General features: G+C 35.2%; 1 protein-coding gene across 5 annotated transcripts in view; it reads left to right on the top strand.

The window, feature by feature from the left end:
- Positions 1-25,756, top strand: part of Tank (TRAF family member associated NFKB activator) — a 78,072-nt gene that overhangs the window by 23,365 nt on the left and 28,951 nt on the right. For 4 of the 5 annotated variants that reach the window (XM_090342749.1, XM_090342752.1, XM_090342751.1 and 1 more), the window contains exons 2-4: positions 3,201-3,348; positions 15,680-15,791; positions 16,531-16,649. In XM_090342749.1, coding sequence (XP_090198875.1) covers positions 3,250-3,348; positions 15,680-15,791; positions 16,531-16,649 — 330 coding nt within the window. In that variant the 5' untranslated portion in view covers positions 3,201-3,249. The remainder of the gene's footprint in view (positions 1-3,200; positions 3,349-15,679; positions 15,792-16,530; positions 16,650-25,756) is intronic. The other variant, XM_090342753.1, reaches the window with a different exon arrangement.

Genomic DNA, 25,756 nt, shown 5'->3' with positions numbered 1-25,756 from the left:
TGTGAGATTAGCCTGAGTAAAAGTGCAAGATTGTCTGAAAAATAAAGCAAAGGGGGGTGGAAGCATGGCTCACCTAGTAGAGTACTTTCCTAGCAAGAACAAAGCCCTGAGTTCAAACCCCACTAATGCCAGTCATGACTGGTAATGGATTTGGATTTAAACATGTTTACTACAAATGAAAAGCATTTTTTTTTTGAAGCCTGGAAAGTTTTGTAGGAGGCTTACCAAAATGTAATTGAAATGCAACTGTCTCCATTATGAAATTAATTTTATACTTAACAAATGCCTTGAAAAATAGATGAACACATGGTTATAAAGTTCAAAGTGTTAATATTCTAAATCCATCCAAATAAATTAGCTGGATTCCAAAAACTTTCCTTTTTCTCTGGCCAGACTCATTAAGCTAATACCCATTTCACGTCTTTATTGGGAACTAGGAATTAAATGGATTGTTTATTAATGTATCAGCCCAAACTTAATTCCTCAGTATACATTCCTATTTCAGGGAATTTTATGCATCCATGTGGAATTTACTGAACAGCTCCTCTTAGTGACATTTGTGTGGTCTAATTCAAGGACCTAAAATGAAGGCTTCACATGATTTTCTTGCATATGATGCAGCTGTTTTGAATGCTGCATTTACATTTTTTAAAACAAAAATGCACCTTCTTGATGGGACAGACATACATTTTAAACTTACAGACTCAAGAACTACATATAGAACAAGGAATTTTCTTAGAAATCAAGTCCCAACATCATTTTCATAATGGAGAAAAAAACTTATAGCTTTTATGCAAGGGTCAGTCGATAAGCATGACACTAGATTCTCATTTATCTCAGATTATAGACACAGGTATGGTTTACATTGACAATTTGCTTTTCAAGATAACAGTTAATTTGGTGTCTTTAAATCTCTAATTTCTGCATTCATATATGTCAGTATATTACAGTCTTTTTAACTATGTATTCTTACTTCCCTTGTATATTTATTTTTTAATCTCTTGTGTATTTTTTTTTTTTGCCAGTTCTGGCTTGAACTCAGTGCCTGAGCACTGTCCTTGGGCTTTCTCAAGTCTATCACTTTACCACTTGAGCCACAGCACCATTTCTGGCTTTTTTTTCTATGTATGTGGTACTGAGGAATTGAATCCCAGTCTTTGTGCATGCTAGGCAAGCACTCTACCACTAGTCCAAACTCCTAGCCCCAGTGTATTTTTTTTAAGTAGTCATAAGTATTTTTTGAATGAGAAAATATCTAAATAAAATACTCCATGTGACACTTTGCATTAATGCTAGTTGCTTTTCTTTCCATAGTGCCTTACAACTAGGCAGAAGTCACAGCAGTGTTAATTATATGAGCAGGATTCATCTTTTCCTAAGCAAAATGAATAAACAATTACTGTTCCTTCAGTTATTTAGAAAGCAATAACACTGTGATCTCTGGGCTCAGCTGGGTGCCAGTAACTCATGCTTATAATCTTAGGTACTAGGAGACAGAAATCAGAGAACTGTATGTAGTTCAGGCCTGCCTGAGCAAAAAGTTCACCAGACCTAATTTCAGCCAGTAGTTGGACCCAGTGGCACATCCCTGACATTCCAGTTATGGTGGGACCAATAAATAGATTACTGTTCAGGATAGCTAGGAACAAAAGTGAGACTATTCAAAAACAAGATAGAAAAACTGGAGGTGTCACTCAAGCTGAATATCTACTTAGCAAACACAAAACTCTTGACTTCAAACCCCAATACTGCCCGAAACAAAATGAAACAACACACTTGGATTTTTTTTTATTAGGTCGGATAAATAAATTATGGATGGGTTTGGAAGCATGACTCTGTTGGTAGAGTATTAAGTTTTAATAGTGTTTGTATTTGAGGTGATAAAAATTTTGGAATTAGCTGTAATACTTGAATACTACAGTAAATATTAGAATGCTGAAGAATATACTTGAAATGGTGTATTTTATTTTCCATGAGTTATGTATAGAATACAGCTTTATGCACTATATATTGATTGATTTATTGTTGATTGTGGGACTTGAACTCTAGACATTGTTCCTGAGCTTTTCTGTTCAAGGCTACCACCCTACCCCTTAAGCTAGAACTCCACTTTCCATTTTTCTGGTGGTTAATTGGAGATAAGGGTCTCATGGACTTTAGTGCCTGAACTGGCATCGAACTGAGATCCTCAGATCTCAGCTAGGATTACATGTGTGAGCCACCTTGTCCAGCTGCATTTTATATTTATAAATATGTTATACATTGCAGTTGAGAATATTTTACACAGCATTTTGTGTGCGAATATAAAATGAAAGATCCTATAACATTATAAAGTCAAATTATAAAAGATTTTCTCAAAACATGGAATAATTTGTTATTTTCTTAACCAAAAGATGACTTTGTCTATTCTGAAAACATTTTTATGTTTTTTTTTTTCAGTTGGACAGAAAGAATCAGTCATTAGGAAGCTCTATGCTCAGAGCCAAAGAATGTGGTTAGAGATGTTATGAAAACTGAGATGATAAAACTAAATTACCTTCTCTGAGAAAATCATCTGTAGCTTAGAAACAGCAGGGAAGTTGGAAAACTAATAGGTAGTGGGGGGTAGGACTAAAGAGATGTGATTTTTCTTTTTTTAATATACAATCCAACAGCAGCTCTCCCTAGATTTTGTGCTAAAATAAGAGCATTTTCACACATTTTAATTGCTCTGTGATAACAACAGTGTGAACTCCATCCACAAACATTTATTATCTATTTAATTTTGCTCTAATTTCAGTGTAGCAAGAAATCACCTTGTAAGTGGGAGTAACTGTCCATTTAGTAAAAAGAAATCCCTTCCCATATTGCTATACACTTTTATAATATTGCTGTATAATTTTATAGTAAAGCAATAATGATATAATGTTTTTATAGTTTCTACTTTTTGGTTAAATTTATAGGCTGCTAATCTTGAAAGTAGCATTTTTATGTCCTAGAGCTCCACTTTATTAACTTGAGTATTAATGATTAATATTGAATATTTTAAAATTATAGAAAGTGTTTTAATTTCTAGCCAAGATTTTAGATGAAATGCTAATGCCTTTATAACTCTTTGTAGTACTTAGTGTTATGTCAAGCCTTACCGGACTAACTTAGGATGTATTTTTAAAATGAGATTTGTATAACTAAGTAACTTAATTATTCTGATTATTTTTCAGACCTTTCATTTGCTCCATCCTTTATAGTGATGGTGCAGGACGAAGAGGAATGGATAAAAACATCGGTGAGCAACTCAATAAAGCATATGAGGCCTTCCGACAGGCATGCATGGATAGAGATTCTGCGGTAAAAGAACTACAGCAAAAGGTATGTGCTTCCTCTGGGATTCTGCTGCAATAGCAGTTCTGAAATCCTCTAAGAAGACTGTCAATGTATATCAAACTGCCATTCTTTGAAAATTGTTATTTATTGTTAAAGGGAATTTTGCAACTGAACATATTATGTCATTAGAAACTGAAGAACTGCAATTACTGAAACATAAGTATATGTATTAATGGATAAAATTAGAATTTTTTATTTATGTCTTTAAAAAACATACTGCACCGGGGCCGGGAGTTTGGCCTAGTGGTAGAGTGTTTGCCTAGCATGCACAAAGACCCAGGTTCGATTCCTAGGCACCACATACATAGAAAAAAGCCACAAGTGGTGCTGCAGCTCAAGTGGTAGAACTCTAGCCTTGAGAAAGTCCAAGGACAGTGCTCAGACCCTGAGCTTGAGCCCAGGACTGGCAAAAAAAAAAAAAGAATACTACACCCTGTAGGAAAAGTTTATTCGATGGATTCACTTAACAGTAACTGTGTTTGGAGAGGCAAAGAATGTGGTTTTTCCATATGTCATTTTTATTTATTTATTTTTGTTATTGTTGTTTGGGACTTGAACTGAGGGCCTTGCGTTCACCTACCTTACTTGCTCACTCCTGTTACTCAACCATTTCAAACACCCTTGCAACCATTCTTTTTGTTGGAATACTGGAAATTGAGTCTTGCTGAATTTTCTGCTTGAGCTGGCTTTGAATCTCCATCCTTCTGCTGAGTACCTTAGAATTATAGTTATGAGCTCTTCGTGCCTAGCTGTACTTCCTTTTCTTTTTTCTTTTTTTTAAATAGTTAAAATAGACTATTTCAGTAATGTCTTCTGTGACTTACTTAATTTTTTAAAATACCCCTGTTCATATGTCATTTGTACTTAATCCTTTCAATGTCAAAAGAAAGTAAATTGTGGCACACAAAAAAACTAACATAGTTCCAATATACATATCTCTACTAATAGACAATGAGGATTTCACAGATCTTCAGCAAAATGAAAAAAGTAAGGATAACATAATAAACTTCCTATAATGCTAAATTTATTCAGCTTAAAATTCTAGCCTCTATTCAATTTTTACCTCTTATTATAGAATTTTATCAACACACTTCAATGAAATGATGGTGAGAGTGTTTGTTTGTTTAACATCATTACTTAGTAGTGTTTCAGAGGTTCACCAGTTCTACCCACAATTCTGGAATTCTCTTGAACTTACAAGACTCAGCATATAGTCTGTTTCATAGCTTAGGTTTATTATAGTGACATGGTAAAGATACATAACCAGATCATTCATAGAGAAAAACATCATGAAGTGTCAAGAGTCCATATTCAGCCTTCCTATACTCTACCTGTAGTTTCACAAATTCTGTCACAGTATGTAGAGCATAATTAATTCCTGTTGAGTTTTAGAGTTCAGGTTTTAGGCTGGGAGTTTGGCCAAGTGGTAAGAGTGCTTGCCTAGCATACATGAATACCCAGGACTGGGGGAAAAAATAGAATTTAGGTTTTTTTTCCAAGATCAGGATGATTGTTTAGGTACTTGGTGTCTTTAAAATTTCAGACGGAGTAGGAAAACAGTAGTCCACCATAGTCTCATATATAGTCAAAGTAGATTAACATGGCAGTCATAACTTCATTTAGGGAATGTTTTCAAAAGCCAACTTCCCAGATGCCATCTAAAGACCAAACTTGCAAGTTGGACTTTCTAGAAATAAAAGTCAAGACCTACTATGTTAAATTATTCTAGCACTCAGAGTTGAAAATAGAAGTCTTACATTTGCCCAATTAAAACTTTAACGAAGTTTAATTAATTTATTTTTTGCCAGTCCCAGGGCTTGAACTCAGGGCCTGGGCACTATCCTTGGGCTTTCTCAAGGATAGCACTCTACCACTAAAGCCACAGCACCACTTCTAGCTTTTTATTTTCTTTTTTTATATATATATACTTGAAAGCTTTGTCATTTTAATTTCACTTTTTATTTAAAATTGTTTTGTTAACTATGACAAAAATAGGTCTGAAGACCAATGGACAGACTAGAAGACCCAGATATAAACCCTTACCTATAGCCATCTTATATTTGACAAAGGAGCCAAAACTGTATGGTGGCAAAAAGAGCCTTTTCAACAAATGCTGTTGATTAAATTGGACATCCTATATAAGAGATCACTGTCACTTTGTACTGTTATCAATTACAAGTGTGTCAAAAGATCCAACGTAAAACCTGAAACCTGCTACTAAAGCTACTATAGGAAATAATAGAAGAAATTTTAGAACAAGTAAATTATTGACACAGCAAGAACTTCCTGAGTAGAATTCTAGGGCTCAAGAAATAGGAGAGAGAATTGGATAATGGAGTTGCATCAGACTAAAAAGGTTTTGTACAGAGGACATAGTGACTAAACTAAAAAGACAGTCTACAAAATGGCAGATCTTTGCTGGTTTTATGTCTAACAAGGGCCTAATGTCTAGAATGTATAAAGAGCTCAAAAAAACTAAACCCTCAAAAAAATTCAATGACCCAGTTAATCAGTTGTCAAATGAGCTAAATAGAGTCTTGTTAAAAGGTGTGAAAATAGCCACTAAACACATGAAGAAGTGTTCAACATCTCTGCCCATAAAGGAAATGCAAAAAAAAGAAAAGCACAAATTCCATTTTATCCAAGTAAGAATAATCATTGTCCAGACTACAAACAATAACAAATACTGGCATGGATGTGGGAATTAAAGAATCCTATTACATTGTTGGTGGGAATGTAAACTCATGTGTCCACTCTATAAAGTAGTTTAGAGTTCTCAAAACAGCTAAATGTAGAACTATTTTATAATACAGCCATAACACATTTGGGCATCTATCTAAAAGATTACAAGCCAGCATACAGTAAAGACACTTGCACACTCATGTTCATTGCTGCACTCTTCACCATAGCCAAGTTATGGAAACAGTCCAGATGACCTACAGTGGATCAAGAAAATGTTACACATACACAATGGAATTTTACACATCCATCAAGAAGAATAGTACTGGGTCATTGACAGGGAATGAGTAGTCTTGGGAAAAAGAAATCTGAATTAAGTTAGGCTCAGAGAAACAAAGGGCTCATGCTTTCCCATGTGGAAGTGAGATCTAAATTATAAACATATGAAACATATACAGGATCATAGGCAGGTATGATATGTTAGTATGAAATATGGCAGACACAGGAGGAGTGTGATAGTGTAACTCCTCTGAACAACTGATTTATATTTTAACAAAACTGAAATGTATTGGAAGTACTGGAGGTAGTCAGACTCATTCAGATAAAAAATAAAGTGGTACTGGTCAGCTAGTGACTCATGCCTCCAATCCTATGTGCTTAAGAATCTGAGATCACTAAAGGATGAAGCTTTGAAGCCAGCCTAGAAAAGAAAACTCCACAAGATTTTGTCTCCAAAATAACTAGCAAAAAGAGTTGGACTGGAGACCTGGCTTAAGTGGTAGTGCACCAGACAAGCAAGCATGATGTTATGAGTTCATACCTCAGTATTGCCAACAACAACAAAACAAAGAAGTATAAATGCTAGGGGCTGAGTGGGGAAGAAGAATAACAAGTTTGTTGGGTTTTTTTGGGGGGGGTGCCACTGGCACCCAGCTATGTTAATATTTAATAGGAACAGTTTTTAGTTAGGGAAGATGAGAGGCTTAGGATATAGATTGTTATGGCTTCACAAAAGTATGAGTAAAATTACTACCAGAGTACTTTATATTTTAAAAAATTATTAAAATGGTAAATCCCTGTACATCTTAACCACAATTTTAAAAATGAATTGCAAATTCAAGATCGGTGTTTCTTCCAATTCACTGAAGTATTAGAACCATTCTATCAAGTAGAAGTATCAAATTGTAGAAAAAATACAGACAAGACAAAAAAGTGATTTTTTACATTATGTTGATTTTCATCACAAACGTATCTCATGCTTATTCAGAAAGACAGAATGCAAGATGTACAGAATATAAAACCATAGTTTTCTCCCATACGTCCTCAAGACTGACCATTAATAGCAACTGGGTATACCTCCTTTTAGAATATGTGAGTCATAAATTTGCAAAAGTGGATCAAGATCCATGGGGATATTCTAGGCAAGCATTCTACCACTAGGCCAAACTCCTGGCCCCAACTAAGGGGATATTCTAAAGTAGACCACTTTCCTCTCATTCTGAAAGTTCATAGATTTAATCCCCAGCACAGAATTAAAAAAGAACTCATGTCTGTTATTGCATATTCTGTTTATTTTCTTAAAACAAGATGTATTAGTATATATTAATTGTACAAAGTGAAGGGTTTCATTATTATGTGATTATTTTATACATGTCCACGATATACTTCGATCATATTCAACCTTGCTTGTTACCCCTCCCCCCATTCCATCCCTTCTAAAACTTGATTGCAGGGGCCAGGAATTTGGCCTAGTGGTAGAGTGCTTGCCTAGCATGCACGAAGGCCTGGGTTTGATTCCTTGGTACCACATACATAGGAAAAAAAAAAGCCAGAAGTGGTGCTGAGGCTCAGGTGGTAGAACTCTAGCCTTGAGGAAGTCCAAGGACAGTGCTCAGGCCCTGAGCTCAAGCCCCAGCCAAAGAAAAAAAAAAGAGAAACCTTTATTGCAAAAATTTTATGACCTTTTGATAAATGGATACAATGTACTGTTATCATATTCTACACTTTGTCCTCTGTTTTCTCCCACATATCTCTCCATAGTCTTTATTTTGATTTTTATACAGAGAGAGAGAGAGGGAAAGAGAGTGTTTGACTTCTACTTTTAGATATCCAATTTCCCCAATACCATTTGTTGAGAAAGTTGTCTGTTCTCTAATGTATTTTTTGGCACTTTTGTGAATAATCAGATGGATGTAGTCATGTAGATTTATTTCTGGGTCTTCTATGCCACTTGTTTTTGTTTTTGTTTTTTGTCTCATTTTGTGCCAATATCATGCTGTTTTTGTCACTGTGTCTCTGTAGTATGATTGAGGCAGGTCTCCCTGTAGTCCCCAGACTGGTTTCAAACTCCAACTAGGTTCCAACAGCTTTCCAGTATCTGGTGTACTACAGATGCACACCATGATGTCCAGCTGCTGGTTCTTTTTAATACTTTATGTTCCTACATATCTATACACACTAACAGGTCTCTTTCATCTCTCTATTCACAGTAGTAGAAACTTGTCATCAGAAAAGTCCCTGATATAAACAACTTTTCTTACATTTGCAAAATAAAATACTATTACACGAGTTGACAGTGACAGTATTAGAGTAGACAGCAAAAGTAGTAGAGTGGTCTTGCCCCCCTAATTAATTTGCAAACAAGTTATTGCTACTAGGAAATCAAGAAATATAGTACTTAAATAATAAAAGTTAACTTCTTTTTTGTAATAGCCCCTTATTGAGTATGTAAGTGCTATAGCAAAGCAGCGCTATCATTCTTTTTTTTTTTTTTTTTGCCAGTCCTGGGGCTTGAACTCAGGGCCTGGGCACTGTTCTTGAGCTTTCTCAAAGCCAGTGCTCTACCATTTGAGCCACAGCACCACTTTCAGCTTTTTTCCTGTGTATGTGGTACCAAGGAATCAAACACAGGGACTCTTACATGCTAGGCAAGCACTCTGCCAACACCATGCTCCTTGCCTCTATTACCATTTATTTTATTTATTTTTTTTTTTTTTTGTGGGTCATGGGGCTTTAACTTGGCCTAGGCTCTGTCCCTGAGCTCTTCAGCTCAAGGCTACTGCCCTACCCTCCAGCCAAGCCCCACTTCCTGTTTTCTAGAAGTTAACTGGAGATAAGAATCTCAAATCCTTTTGTGCCAGTGCTGGCTTTGAACCTTGATCCTCAGATTTCAGCCTCCTGAGTAGCTAGGATTACAGGCATGAGTCACCGTGTCTGGCTAATATCATCTTTTGGTTTAAAAGAATAAGTAATACAATGATAAACCTAAAAATTGTGTAACTAATTATTATTTTCAAATCATAAATGAGTAGACCATGGAAACTTCATATAGCTGGCTTTTCTGTTGTTATGAGCCTTTGGATTATGTAATTAGAAAATATCAATCTCTTTGTTGAAAAGAAATATATCAAAAAATACATCAAATAAGAATTGTTTCTTGAGCCAGGCACCCATAGCTCACACCTGTAATCCAGCTACTCAGGAGGCTGAAATCTGAGGATCACAGGGGCTAGTTCAAACATAGCCTGTCCATGAGCTTCTTATCTCTCCAATTAATCACCAGAAAACTGGAAGTGGCTGCTGTGGCTCAAGTGGTAGAGCAGTACTCTTGAACTGAAGAACTCAGGAACAGTGCCCAAACCCGAAGTTAAAAGCCCCATGACCACCACCACCAGCAACAAAAATTGTTTCTTCTTACCCAACCTTTATTGAAAAAAAAAAGTTTTATATAGAAAGAACTGAGATGAACATTTCCAATAAGACTAATTTGTCTGTTATGTCATTATGTTAAAGCATGTGTCCTTTCATTTTTTTTTTTTTTTTTTTTTTTTTTTTTTTTTGCTAGTCCTGGGCTTGAGCTCAGGGCCTGAGCACTGTTCTTGGACTTTCTCAAGGCTAGCACTCTACCACTTGAGCCTCAGCACCACTTCCAGCTTTTTTTTTTTGCTATGTATGTGGTACCAAGGAATTGAACCTGAGTCTTCATGCATGCTAGGCAAGCACTCTACCATTAGGCCAAACTCCCGGCCCACCTTTCATCTTTTTCTAAAAATAAAAAAATTAGGGACTAAATGTGCTGTCATACTGTTTTCTTCAGAGCTAGTACCTACTCATCTCAATGTCAATCTTTACTCATTTAGGCGTATGTTACCTCAGTCTTTACCCATTTAGGCCTATGTTACTTCTAAAAGCTTGTAATCCATGACTTTAATGATAACATGAAGGCATAAAATACCTTTATTGTCAGAACGAATTAAAAATTCTTCCATTTTCACTGAACATGTAAATAACCTCATTGCTTATTACCTTTCTGTTTTTTCCTCTGTTTTTTGTGTAAAGTGTTGGTGGGGATAAAACATTTTATTTGTTTTTTTTGTTTGTTTGTTTTTAATTTCTTTGCTTGAAGCTTACCAGTATTAGAGTAGGGATACTCTTGATAATTTTTTAATTGAAGCTTTTTATATACTACTTTGTTGGTTCTTAGCCGTAGAATAATTTTGTATCCATCAGAATTTAAAACATCAGTATCTTTTCTTCCAGCTTTTACTTCCAGAAATACGTTTCAAAATATGTATTACTTCCAGAAATATATTTCAGAAATATGTATCAAAACTTTTTGATAAATTATAAAAGGGAGGAGAATGCAGTCAGACATTAAAGGGATAGCCTACAAAATTAACAAAAGTGATAGAAGGGGTGAGTTGTTGTTGGTCGTCAAGGCTAGTGCTCTACCACTTTGAACCATACTATACTTCTGGGTTTCTGGTGGTTAATTGGAGATAATAGTCTCATGGCCTTTCTTGCCTGGGCCTGGCTTCAAACCTCAGTCCTAAAATCTCAGCCTCCTGAGTAGCTAGAATTATAGGCATGAACCACCTGCATCCAGCTGTGCTGTGTATTCTGAATAATTGATATTTATCCCCTTTCTTGAACTATGGTACTTCCTATTAAAAGAATTTGTAGCCAAGCATGACTTTTCCTAATCTTTGTTAATATTAGAGCAATTAGAAAGGTTTTAAAATTGAGATTGTTTTAATTCAATAACATTTTATCTCAGAATACTGAGATTGGTTCCTGAAGACCAGAAGAAATGCCAGACCTATTTAGTGTTAAATATGATTTAAGGACACATTATTTTTTTCCTCTTAGGATATAAACACACGGGAAAACAGGAAAGATGAGACTATTCAATATCAGCAATAGGAAAACATTTGATTTATAAAATTTTTAATATGTATGAAACAGGAAAACTTTAAACAGTGCTATACCAAATGGATCAAAGACCTCGAGGTAAAACCCGACACACTGAAAACTTTACAAGAAGGAATAGGCCTCCTTGGCACAGGTCAAAACTTTCTTAATAAGGACCAAGAATCACAACAAATCAGAGAAAGGCTGGATAAGTGGGACTGCATTAAACTGCAGAGCTTTTGTATGGCAAAGGACATAGCTAGTAAATTAATTAGGAAGCCTATAGAATGGGAGATCTTCACCAACCACACAATGGATAAAGGCCTCATATCTAAAATATATCAACAGCTCAAAAAATTTAATCACCCCAATACTAATCTCCAAAGAAACAACCATCCCATTAAAAGATGGGCCAAAGACTTAAAGAGAGTCTTCCCTGAAGAAGGACCAAAAATGACCTATAGACACATGAAGAAATGCTCAACATCTCTGGTCATAAAAGAAATGCAAATCAAAACAAAGGTAAGATTCCACCTCACTCCAGTTAGAATGGCCAGGATCAAGAAAACTAGTAACAACAGATGTTGGAGGGGATGTGGCCAGGAGGGATCACTACTACGCTGCTGGTGGGAATGCAAACTTGTTCAACCACTATGGAAAGCAGTATGGCAGTTCCTCAAAAGACTAAACATAGAGCTCCCCTATGACCCAGCAATTCCACTACTAGGCATTTACCCTATTGTCCAGAAACAAGGTCAGACTAAATCCACTAGCACAACGATGTTCATTGCTGCACTGTTTACCATAGCAAAGATATGGAACCAACCCAGATGTCCCTCAGTTGATGAGTGGATCAACAAGATGTGGTATTTATACACAATGGAATTCTATGCTGCTGTCAGAAAGAATGGCACCGCCCCATTTGTTAGGAAATGGAAAGACTTAGAAAAAATCATATTAAGTGAAGTAAGCCAGACTCAAAGGAAGATAGGCTTAATGGTTTCCCTCATTTGTCATAATCAGTAGAAACCTTGGTCTCTCCTAGCAGAAATTTGAGATAGAGCAAAACCTAGATACATAAGGCCATATAGTATGTCGCTAAATGAAAGGACCTCTAGGATATAGAAACAAAAGCCATATAATGAGTGATTGTTGTCCGTAACATACTATGTTATTTCTCATCTCTTTTGCTGTCCCTTGGTTATCTCATATTGTTACAGTATCTTAGTTTGTTATCTGATATATTGGATATATTTGTATTTGGTTATTTGAAATTGGATAGGGAAGGGGGGAATCAAGATGAGGGGTGGGAGTGGGGGGGAGGGAAATGGGGACCAAGACATGAGAAAGGGTATCAATGTATGTGAATTAATGTACCTTCTATCTGTCAAATATAATGTAACCCTTCTATTAATTACAATAAAAAATATGAAAAAAATAAAAATACTTTAGTTTTGAAGAGAAGAGACTGAATTTTTGTCTTGATAAAGGGATGATTTTTTAAGGTAAGCTTTTGCTTCATTCATGATACTCTAGTATATTATGATGAACATATTTAATAATTTTAAGATGTGCACTGCATTTGACCACCATTATTTAAGTTTGACTTTTGAACACTAAGAACATAAAATACTTCATGACACAATTATTGAAATATTTGTTTACCTCTTTGATACTGGTAGACCACTTGTTTTGCTAGTCTTTGGAATTAGAAGGAGTGTCAAATACACAGAAGCCAGAGTCATCTTGGCCAGATGGTGTTTGATACAGATGGATGGTTAGTTGTCATGCAGATCTCCTAGTTGGTAACTTGTTGCTGCCATCTGACTCAAAGAATCATTCACACACACTGGCTGTCAAAAGCATCTTCTCTTCTGTCTGTTTTAGCTGTCATGTCTGTGCTCTGTACAGAAGTGTTGACAAGACATTGCTGTTGTACATTTTCAATGTGGTTGTTAGTGATTTTTCTGTTTGGGGATCTTTGATAGTATTGGAATGTATTTGCTTTGTAATTTTATTTTTCCTTTTAAATGCTGTGACTGTGCAACAATTATCTGACCTTTGAAGGGAGTTTTCAAGTTGTATCTTTATTCAAATTTGTTAACAAAATTATTTATTTTGCTTAATTTCTAAGTATCAAATTACACTGGTTATTCCCCAATGTAATATAGTGTCCTTTTCTGTCAATCTTTATACTTTTGGAATATTTTATCTTCTAAAAATTACTACCCTGTAACACTATATTCTTTTTCTCCCCCTCCAAGAATGTTATTTTTGCATGTATTTTCTCAAACTTAATTTCCCCTTTGAATTAATCACTTGCTGACCTTGTTTATGATTTTCCTAATTTTCTTATGGAAGGCCATTTCTCCACTATTTCTATAGATCATTTATGAAAGCATAGCTATGACTTAATATTTCATTAACAATTATTCAACTGTTACTTAGTGAGCAGCTCAATACATGTCACATGTTCTCTCAGCCACAAAGTCTCTGCTCATGAGGGATTGGTAGTCTAAAAGGAAATCAGACATATGTGGGTCAAATAAATGATAATATTATAATTGCTTATAATCTAAATATATAGAAAATACAATAGGAAAACATGGACTATTGCTGTTCTATTTACTCTGCTATACTTTCGAAGTTATGATCTTTGCAATTATTATAGCATTTCCTTGAAGTTGTTTTTTTTTTTTTTTTTTGGTTTTTTTTGTTTTGTTTTTTGGTAGGTCATGGGGCTTAAATCTGGTTCTACCGCCCTACCCCAGGGCCTGGGCATTGTCCCTGAGCTTTTCAGCTCAGGGCTCCCACCCTACCCTTGAGCCAAGCCCCACTTCCCATTTTCTAGAGGTAAATTGGGGATTAGAGTCTCAGGTCTTTTTGTGCCCTGGTTGAATATTTATTTTGGACCTATGTAGCCTTCTAAACTTCTTTAGATTGGATATTTTAATCCTTGGACAGCAGAATATATATGCCTATCAATATGTAGTGAAAATAGTCATTATGATTTGATGTTTATGAAGAACTTCGAGTTCTTTGAAGAAAGTTCAAAATGCACTGAAGTAGGTAGAGAAGACCAGAACGTGTTTGTTGATTATTCAGCTCTAGCAAGGTATCTGTAAGGTATTAAGAGGGTTTTTGTTATTGTTGTTATTAGGAATCTTTATTACCTATTTCCTGTAGGGGGAAAGGAAATACTTCTGTCTGTTTTTCTATTTTTTTCTACTTTAACCTTGTTATACTAAAATAAAGCCTTGCTGAAGCTTAAATATAAAAGAAAAGATTTTATAGATGTTTGCATCTTTTCTTTTAGTCAACTTAACCCACTCATTTCAGCAGCTTGGATGTGAAATTTATGTAGGAATAAGATGCTTTATCCTGAGAAGTTCTGCTCTGGTCTAGATTTGATTATCTAGGGATGCTTTGCAATCTACAGTCATTGAACCTTGAGTTCATAGACTCTGAAGATTCATTTTTTGTTAATAAAATGTACCTAGATTTTTTTTCTTTTATTTTTCTCAGAAATGTGTTTAATGTTGGGCACTGGCAACCCATGACTGTAATCCTAGCTGTTCAGGAGACTGAGATTTGAGAATCATGATTCAAAGCCAGCCTAGGAAGAAAAGTCCACGAGGCTCTTATCACTTATTAACTAGCAAAAAAACAGAAGTAGAGCTGTGACTTAAGTTGTTGAGCACCAGTGGTTGAGCGCCAGCCTTGAGCAAAAAAGTTAAGGGACTCAAATCCTGAGTCTAAGCCCCTGTGAAGGCACAAATTAAAACAACCAAAAACAAAACAAAAACCATGTGTTTAACATGCTTTGCAGAGTTCTATGGTGTCAAGTGTCTATGGTTAAGACTGCCCTCCAGCAACATACAAAGCCAGTATGTTACATGGGCTCCTTATCAGTTGTCAGTTGCTCATGTATCTTCTAAAAGTTTATTTAGACAAATCTTAAAGCTATTTCTTCTGCTTTTATTTTCTAAAAGTACTTCAGAAGTATATTTGAAAAAATGTTAATTTTTAAGTAAATATTTTTATAGAACAACTTTCACATCTGTCCTGTCATTCATGTTCTTTCTTTTTTTCTTTTTTTAATATTTTTTATTGTAATTAATAAAAGGGTTACATGATATTTGCCAGATTTCTTTTTTTCTTGAAGGATAAAATTCTAAATTTTAAATTTAAGAGAACATAATCTCAAACTAGTGACAAAAAATTCTTTAATAAGATTTTTTAAAAAGATTTTATAGCGCTTAAATGTTTCAAATCAATAGTTTACCATGAGTTGCAAGTACGTTCCTAGGGTCAGTTTGTAACTCAACTAATTGTTCCAGTACCTGAGAAATGGCTATATAGGCAGCTCCGATCTATTCATTAATGGACAATGAGTATATAACTCATGTCTCTCAGTAAATATCAGGCTAACTGGTTCTTATGTTAGCAGACTGAGAACTATGAGCAGAGAATACGTGAGCAACAGGAACAGCTGTCACTTCAACAAGCAATTATTGACAAGCTAAAATCACAGTTACTTCTTGTGAATTCAAGTCGAGGTATGTTCATGTTTGTTTGCCATGCATTTCTTAAACCTTTAAAAGGAAAGAAAGGTGGATTTGAGTTCTTCTCTTTTACTTTTCCATTGTTTCCTAATAGTTCTGATAAAATAAATGCAATGCAGCTGTATTTTTATTTTAATGAATAGTTGCAAGGTAAGTAGAACACTCACATAGATGGTAAAACCATGGATTGAAAACTTCTTTGAAGACATTTTACCAGTAAACAGTAACATTTCTTAAATTGTCTAAACTAAAAATTAAATATCTGAAAGTATGACATGGAAAAGTTTAATATTTGGTAAAAGTAAAATTCAAAAGAACATATTTGTGGTTTCTAAATTCTATATATTTTACCTTTTTCTTTGAGATCATGTACGTTTTGGTGTGTTTAGTTCAAAGCAGACATCTAAATGGGTAATTTGTCAAGCTAACTTTTTTTTAAATCGGTTCTTTTACCTGGGAGTTTGGCCTAGTGGTAACATGCACAAAGACCCAAGATTCTCAGTACTATATATAGAGAAAAAGCTGGAAAGTGGTGCTGTGGCTCAAGTGGTAGAACTCTAGCTTTGAGAACGCCCAAGGACAGTGCTCAGGCCATGAGTTCAAGCCCTAGGACTGGCAAAAAAAAAAAAATCTGTTCTTTTAAAATATACTTTTGGTTTTTGTTATTTTTACTTTTTTCCATTATTAAAAATAAAGGTTTTCTGCTAATGTCCAAGAAGTTTTTGTCTTGCAGATAACAATTACAGTAACGTTCCCCTGCTTGAAGAATATGAAATAAGGAAGAATAATTTGACTCTTGATCATCCACATGATAAAGTGAAGGCAGAAATGCCTAGAGACAAAGAATCAAAGGTAGACTTCTTTTCAAATTTACTCCCTAAACGAATATAAGAAGTGAGAAACTAGTCTCCACAGACTTGTTAAATTTCTTAGTATTGTGTCATAATTTGGATGGACAAGATGTAAGTAAAATACTGCTTCTGAAAAAGCATTTAAAAACAGGTGCTGGTGTTTATAATGCCTGTAATTCTAGCTACTCAGGAGGCCAACATTTGAAGATAGCAGTTCAGAGCCAACCCAGGGAGAAAAATTTGTGAGAATCTTATTTTCAGTTAACCACCGAAAAGTCAGAATTATGGCTCAAGTAGTCCTGAGCAAAATGGCTAAGGGAGAATGTCTTGGCCCTGAGTTCAAACCCCAGTATCAGCACATGTGCACAACACATACACACAAAACTTCATCTAAATGCCAATACACAGTACATCTTCAATTTTCCTAAGTAATCCACCACTGGAATTCTAATCCGCAATATACATATATATATATATATATATATATATATATGTGATTTACGTGTCCCTAACAAAACTGTTTCCAAATAAAATAAAGCTTAACTTTCATTATGTCACAAGTATTGAACAAAGAATTAAAATATTTAACAAAGAAATAAAAATGTAAACGAAACAGGGTGCCTTTGTCTCATACCTGGTAATCCTACCTACCCAGGACGCTGAGATCTGAAGATCGCAGTTCAAAGCCAGCCAGGGCAGAAAGTCCCCATGAGACTTTTATCTCCATTAACCACTCAAAAAACAGAAGTGGCAATGTGGCACAAGTGGTAGAGCACTAACCTTGAACATAGGCTCAATGACAGCACCTAGACCCTCAGTTCAAGCCCCACAACCAACAAAAAACAAACAGGTATTTAGTAAAACCAGATTTACTAGGGTTTTTTTTAATAGCTGTTTTTTCCTTCTGTTTACAGTACTTAGTTTTAAAAAAAATTACCATACTAGCTTAACTAATTTTCACTGAAGCAATGTGGTAAGAAATTGTGCAAAAAATATGTACAAAAATTGAAAGACTATGTACATGGAGGGGCATGTACATCCTTTATGTGCAAAGATGTTCATGCTACATTGGTTAGATACTATCTAACTGTCCATCAAGAGGACAATAGGATGTGTTTAGAGCAGCTTATGAAGATCAAAATAAACTTTCTGTATTTGTATATCTGGGTTTACAAAGCAATATTGAGTAAAAATTGGAAGTTATAAAGTGATAATTTGGGAATTATTTAATAAGTACGTAGTAGAAATATAAAATATGGGCAGGGAGGGTATACCTATTCTTTAGAGAAATGATCATGCCACCTGGGAAGAAAGGGAATTATGTGACATTCAGAAGGGAATAGGGGGTTAATGTTTATTAAATCAGTGTAATGGTTATACATAGGTTTCATATTATCCTCCTTTTTATACCTGAGTCATTGAAATTTTATATTTAAAGAGGATTTTTTTAATGAAATGGGTTAGAGTTTTTTTTAATACATCTTTGAATAAAATGAACTAATGATATCAACCAAATTGATTCAAGTCAAGAGTACTTTGTACCTTTCTTACTAAATAAATAGGAAATTTGCTTTTGTTATGAATATTTGGTTTACAGATACTATAGCTAAGACTATCTTAGCATATTTACCATATAAACTGAGAAGGAAAATTATAAGACTGTTCTCAGTAAGCCAAATATTAAATTCAGAGTCTTCATCTAAATTCTTTAAAAATAAAAAAATACTTTAAAAAAAACATTCGGTTTTCTTTACCCCTTTATCTAAGTTCTTGATAAACAATTATCAAGAACCAAAATTTGGACTTTGTTTACATTTATTTTACAAAAGAGGGAATTTAGAAATGAAACTCGTTATAGTATGATATAACATTGAACTACTATGAATACTGATGTCAATTTTGTTCTGAAGTAAACTATATTTGCAATTTTCCTGTTTCAAAGGCTTTTTTTAATGTCATTTACCATTAAAATTTAATAGCCAAATTAACATTATTTCACTTACAGTACATGTTTCAAAATAACAGAATGACTACAGTTCAAAATATATACAAGTTAATTTTAAAATTATATCATGTAGGACAGAAGGAATGTTGGATCCAAGTTTTTATTATTTGTTAAAGTTGTAGTTTTTTCAGTAAATTATTATCCAAAGGTAAATATTCACCAGGATACTTTTTAAAGTATATGTCTTAATTTTGTAATATTTGTATTTTACCTATAAATATATATATATGTATAATTGGCTTAAATTGTTTTAGTAGCAGAAATCACATCAGAGATAGATTGTTTCCAAAAAATTGATAATGTTACATCCATTTTAACTATACTTGTGGATACAAAGAGGAAAATCCCCCTGTGGAGCAAAATACCCAGTATGTAATAAATCTAAATTAAGTGAAGTACTTTTAATTATCTTTACTAATACAGGAAAGACTTATGTGATAGTCACACATAGTCTTTGTGGAGCTCATTAATTAAGTCTTATGGTATAATCATTTAGTAAAAATAAAAATTACTTTTTGTGTGTGGGGGGGTCATGGAGCTTGAATTGGGCCTGGGCACTGTCCCTGGGTTCTTCAGGTCAGGACTACCTCCCTACCCTTGAGCCAAGCCCTACTTTCCATTTTTTTCTAGAGGTTAATTGGAGATAAGAGTCTCAGGTCCTTTTGTGCCCAGGCTGGCTTTGAACCTTGACCCTCAGATCTCAGCCTCCTGAGTAGCTAGGATTACAGGCGGGAGCCATGGGTGCCTGGCTCAAGAAACAATTTTTATTTGATGTATTTCTTGCTATAAAAATTATCTCATGGGCTGGGAGTTTGGCCTAACAGTAGAGTGCTTGCCTAGGATGCATGAAGGCCCGGGTTCAATTTCTCAGTACCACATACATAGAAAAAAGCTGGAAGTGGTGCTGAGCCTCAAGTGGTAGAACTCTAGTCTTGAGAAAGTCCAAGGACAGTGCTCAGGCCCTGAGCTCAAGCCCAGGACTGCCCCCCCCCCAAAAAAAATTATCTTGTTTTCCTTTCTCTTCTTCCCTCTGTATATCTATAGTAACATGCTGACAATTACAAATATATGGTTGGAAAGGGATGGGGGAGGAAAACGGGGACAAAAACATGAGAAGAGGTCTCAAGGTTTGAGATGTAATGTATCCAATGCCTGATGAATGTAACCCCTCTGTACATTATCCTGACAATGAAATACAATTTAAAAAACCAAATAAACAAAAAAAGAAGAAACATGGTCTAAAAGAATATATTCATTAAACATTTAAGAGCTAGACATATTATTCTGTATTTAAAAAAAAAAATTAGTCCTGTGTCTGGCTACTCAGGAAACTAAGATCTGAGGGTCATGATTTCATGTTAGCCTGCACAGGAAAATCCAAGAGACTCTTATCTCATTTAACCAGCAAAAAAAAAAAACAGAACCAGAGGCATGGCTCAACTAGTAGAGCACCAGCCATGCATGGAAAAAAACCTGAGGAAAAGAAAAGAAAAGAGAAGAAAGAGAAGAGAGGAAAGGAGAGAGGGAGAGAGCAAGGAAAAAAGTCCAGATTTTGAAAAAAATATTTGTTAATCAAGAAAATGAAATGGAAATATTTTCTGTTGGCATACATGTTGTTGATCCATATTTAGTCACTTGGCATTAATAAGTAACTAATAGAGATGAGATTTGATTGCATTGTTTTTTATATAATGAACAAAGCCTATATTGGTTGGCTACAAATTTTTAAATATGCTTTTTGAATATGTAAGGATTAGAGTATTATAGAGAAATAAAGATGATATAATTTTTTCTATTTTCAATGTACTTTAATATTATTAGTCTTCAGAAAAAATAACTTTTTTCAGGAAATAACATTTTCTATTCTTTGGCCTGACTTCTGTAATGATTTAGTAAGTTGAAAAGAATATATTGAGGGAGGGAAATGGGTACCAAGACATGTGAAAGGATATCAATGTATGTGAATTAATGCACCTTCTATCTGGCAAATATCATGTAACCCTTTTACTAATTACAATAAAATAAATAAAATAAAATGTTTCTAAAAAAAAAAAAAAGAATATATTGAACCACTAACAGAAACTACTACTAACCATGAGTGTGCTTTCATTCTTGGTGGGAAGATTCATTTTGTTGAGAAGTTCAAGTATTTTTTCATATAATTTTTTATTGTAATTAATAGAGTTACATTACATTCACCAGATAGAAGGTGCATTACTTCACAAACATTGATACCCTTTCTCATATTTTGGTCCCCATTTCCCTCCCCCAACCCTATCCCTCAACTTGTTTTTCCCCCTTCTCTATCCTATTTCAGATAACCAAATACACATATATACAATATATCAGATAACAAGGTGAAATACTGTAACAATATGAGATAACTAAGGGACAGTAAAAGAAATGAGAGATAACATAGTACATTAAGGACAACAATCACTCTTTATATGGTTTTTGTTTGTTCAGCTATTTTTTTAACTGTTGGTTTTGTTTAAAATTTTGTTAGGACATTCAAAAGGAGAAAGACATTTTGACTAATGACAATTACGTATCTGCATTGGGAATTAAACAGAATGAAGGAAAGCAAGAAATAGGAAATGGAAAAAAGCTTTCTCAGAACATTTAAGATTACTCCTGTAATCCAAGATACTTAGGAGTCTGAACATTAAAAAGAATTGGCTGGACCTAGAACAAATCATGTTAAGTGAGTTAAGCTAAGCTCAGAGAGACTCGTGGCACATGTATGTATTGTCTCATATGACAAAGCTAGATCTAAACTACAGTGGGAAGTGATAAATTATAAAAGTCATACTAGTCATACACAGTGAGACCAAAGGAGGATACTCTTAGGAAAGGAACACAAAAGTACAATGGCTGTGTACATCTGGTCATACAAAATACTATTTATTGAAATGAATTCCAGAAAGTGGAAACAACATTTTTTTCTTTTTTTTGTTGTTTGTGTTTTCTTTTCCTTTTATTTGGTCATTTGTATGTCTGTGAGTATAAGAGGAGGCACAGAAATGGAGAGACAAAGGATAAAGCAGCAGTGGTACCCACTAGACACTAGGTTAAAAGTGAACTATACAACTTGTGGCTGGGGGATGGGAGGGAAACACTGGGAGAGAGTGAGGTAAGGGGTGCCATTGTCCAAAAGTAAATGTACCCTTTATCTGACTTCTGAAACTGTAACCCCTCTGTACATCATCCTTATAGTAACAATTTTAAAAATAAGCTCTAAAAAAATGAGGCTAAGGGGCCGGGAGTTTGGCCTAGTGGTTAAAGTGCTTGCCTAGCATGCACGAAGACCCGGGTTCGATTCCTCGGTACCACATACATAGAAAAAAAGCCAGAAGTGGTGCTGAGGCTCAAGTGGTAGAGCTCTAGCCTTGAGAAAGTCCAAGGACAGGGCTCATGCCCTGAGCTCAAGCCCAGGACTGGCAAAAAAAAAAAAAATGAGGCTAAAATCTAAGAATTAGGGACCTATTAAGAGACTTACACCTCTAATTAATCAGCAAAAAGCAAGAAGTAGATGTGTGGCTCAAGTGGTAGAGCACCAGCCCTGAGAATGACAGGCTTTGAGCTTAAGCCTGTACTAGCACAGGAAGGTAGGGAAAGAGGAAAGGAGGGAAGAAGAAAGGGAGGGAGGTAGGGAAGAAGGAAGGAAGGAAGGAAGAAAGAAAGGAAGGAAGGAAGGAAATAAAGAAATAGGATGATGGTATGGCATAATAGTAGAATGCTTGCCTCTTATATATGGGATCACTGGAAAAAAAATCATACATGGAAGGAAATATGAAATACCTCTGCTCCTGTTATTCCTACACAGAAAATATACATGAGTCTTATTTTTCACCTAAAGGGATATAAAGGGGTCAGGACAACATAGTCTTTATCATTAGATGACTCTCAGGGTTCTGCTTGTAATTGGATGACATGGAAAAAGAAAGTACTTCAGTTAATACCCGAGTTTCACCTCTTGTACACCATGGTGAGTTATACCTCTTTTACATTATCATAATGTAAAGTAACTTGTTAATTACTCTAAATCTGTTTTAAAACTTAGCAGATTAAACTAGGTGCAGGTACATCATGCATATAATCCTAGCTATTCAGGAGGCTGAGATTTAAGGATCACGGTTCAAAGCAAGCCCAGGCAGGGAGTGTATGAGACTTTTATCTCCATTGAACTTCAAAAATAAGTAGAGCTATGGCTCAAATTGGTAAAGTGCTCACCTTGAGTAAAGAAGCTCAGAACTAGTACCCAGAATGCAAGCCCTAGGACTGGCACACATGCACACACACACACACATACACGCACACACACCCCTAAATGTAGCAGGTAAATATAATAATTATTTTCTCAGTTTTTATGGATCAGAAATCGAGAAGTGAGCTAACTGGATGTTTCTCAGTACCTCCTCTTGTTGAAGTCAGGTTGTGGGCAAGGGCTGCAGACATCTGAAGGCTTGACTGGGATTGGAAAAGCCACTTCCAAGATGGCTCACTAACATGACTATTGGCAGGAGGCCTTACCATATGGGCTGTACTCACAACCTGGCAGCTAACTTTCCTCAAAGTAAGAGATCCAAGAGAGAGCAAGGTGCTTTCTGTGACCTAATCTCTCAAATCATATACCTTCACTTCCACTGCATCCTGTTGATTAGAAGAAGTGAATCACCAAGTGCTTTAAGGCTAAGGAATTCAGCTCTTTTTCTTAAAGAGGGAGTCTTGGAATGTTTTTAATAGTTTAGGATCATCATAAACATTGTTGTAAAGTGTTTTTAGTGGTAGAAGGTGATGTCAGTGATCAAGGGATACGGGAAATGATAGCAAATTTGTAATAGTAATAGGATAATATTAAAGGAAGTTGCCAGTAAAATGGTGATTTCTGGGGCTGAGTCCATATCTCAAGAACTATGCAATCCCCAAGCACTCTTAAAAAAGATTACTAGTCAATTCACCTTGGTGAATTTATCTTAGAAAATAAATATCAAAACGTATCATAAGAACAATTTCAAAGTTTCTAATATGAATATACTTTACAGAACATATAGCTGAGTAGTGCTAAGAGAAACAATAAATGATTTCATGTTCTAATTTTTTTCTATAACCAATTTTTAACTTAAAAGAACATAAGATAAAAATATACCACAGAGCCTAGTGCCAGTGGCTCATTTGTACAATCCTAGCTATTCAAGAGGCTAAGATCTGAGGGTCATGGTTCAAAGCCAGCCCTGGCTCAGCAATCTTCAATTAACCACCAAAACCTGGAAGTGGCGCTGTGGCTCAAAGTGATAGAGCAGTAGCCTTGAGCTGAAAAGCTCAGGGACAGTGCTCAGGCCCAGAGTTCAAACCCCAAGACTGATGAAAAGAAAAAAAATGCACCACAATATACACATCTTGTGCTCATCTTTTGTGTGTCCATGAAAGGAGTTATTTTAATGACAGATTTCTTGTTTTAATGTAAGTAAATTACCTTTTTTACAATTGATTTTACAAGCTTATATGTACTCATCATTTCATAATATATTTGTTTCTGCTAATAGTTCTTTAGTCAAGCCAATTATTATCTTAGATGTCTAGAGGCAAACAGAAATTGTTTGCCCTCACATTTCTATCTTATTGTTTTCTCAGGGAGTTATACAAAATTGTAGTGTTTTGGTTGACACAAGAAGATGCATGAATGCTGGTTGCTTACTCCTATAATCTAGATACTTAGGAGGCTACTATGATCTAAGGGTCAAGATTCAAAGCCAGTCCAGGCAGAAATACTATGAAATTTTTATCTCCAATTAACAGCAAATCCAGAAGTTGAGGTGAGCTCCAGTGGTACATTGCTAGCCTTGCGTGAAAAAGCTAAGTTCACTGAGGCCCTGAATGCAAGTTCCAGTACTATCATCACCTCCCCCCCCCAAAAAAAAAGTCGAGAACAATAATATAGATTACATAGAAGAACTTAGAGATACTGGTAAATTGTTTATCTTCGTTCACTAATTCTGCTATATGTCTGCTACTGCTAAGTTACTGCAGAACTAAGGAATATTATACCTGTCTTGATTTAATAATCAAAATTGGCATTGTTGAATATTGTAGTTATTTCTCTCTAGAATCAATATGAGATTTAAAAAAAAAAAAAATGCTGGGCTGGGAGTTTGGCCTAACAGTAGAGTGCTTGCCTAGGATGCATGAAGGCCCAGGTTCAATTTCTCGGTACCACATACATAGAAAAAAAGCCAGAAGTGATGCTGAGGCTCAAGTGGTAGAGCTCTAGCCTTACGAAAGTCCAGACAGCTGGTTTTATGCTTAATTTCCGATTTTATTCAAATGTATATTTACATTTCTGATTATCATCAGTTTTCTGAGTTATTAAAAGCTTTCAAAAATGACTAGTACAGTTGTTACTGAAAGATGCCAATTAGACAATTTGCACATTTCTAATGTGGATACATTGTGATTAGATCAGCAGATATGATAGCTTTGAGGAGCTGAAACACTTTGTAGATCTAGTATAGTAAAGACGAATGTAATTGAAGAGCTGCCACCAGTGCTAATATTAAGAAAGCATGATGTTCTTGCTGTACCTGGCAACTGCAAGTAGATATAGATACCCTGACATATTTGAAAAAAGCTCATATCTAAAAATTTGCTTGTCAATCACTTCCACAAGAAGTATTTATTGAACTTCTATTGCCTTTGCCCAGCCTTGTTATCACTGACAGCAGTACGGGAAGGAAGGGAGGGAGGGAGGAAAGAGTGAGAGAAGGGGGGGAGTCCCCTTTTAAGGAGCTACAGTACTGTAGAGAACAAAGATTTGAAGACCCAAAGCAGTTAAAGCATTATAAAACAATGTGATAACACTAGAAAGAAAAACAGGAAATGGGGCTGTGGCTCAGGGGTAGGACAGTAGCCTTGAGCTGAAGAGCTCAGGGGCAGCACCCAGGCCCAGAGTTCAAGCCCCATAATCCACAAAAAAAAAAGGGAAGAAATGTATTTTTTATCTGACTTAGAGAACTGTAACCCCTCCATATCTCACATTTACATGAACACTTTTTAAAAATGCATTAAAAAGGAAGTAGCTGGGTGCAGGTGGCTCATACTTGTAA

This window comes from Megascapheus bottae, chromosome 12 (assembly GCF_031878675.1).
Source record: "Megascapheus bottae isolate mThoBot1 chromosome 12, mThoBot2.hap1, whole genome shotgun sequence".
In the NCBI taxonomy this organism is placed as follows: Eukaryota; Metazoa; Chordata; class Mammalia; order Rodentia; family Geomyidae; genus Megascapheus; species Megascapheus bottae.
Note: the sequence above shows the minus strand (reverse complement) of the source record. Positions and strands in the feature narration are given on the sequence as shown.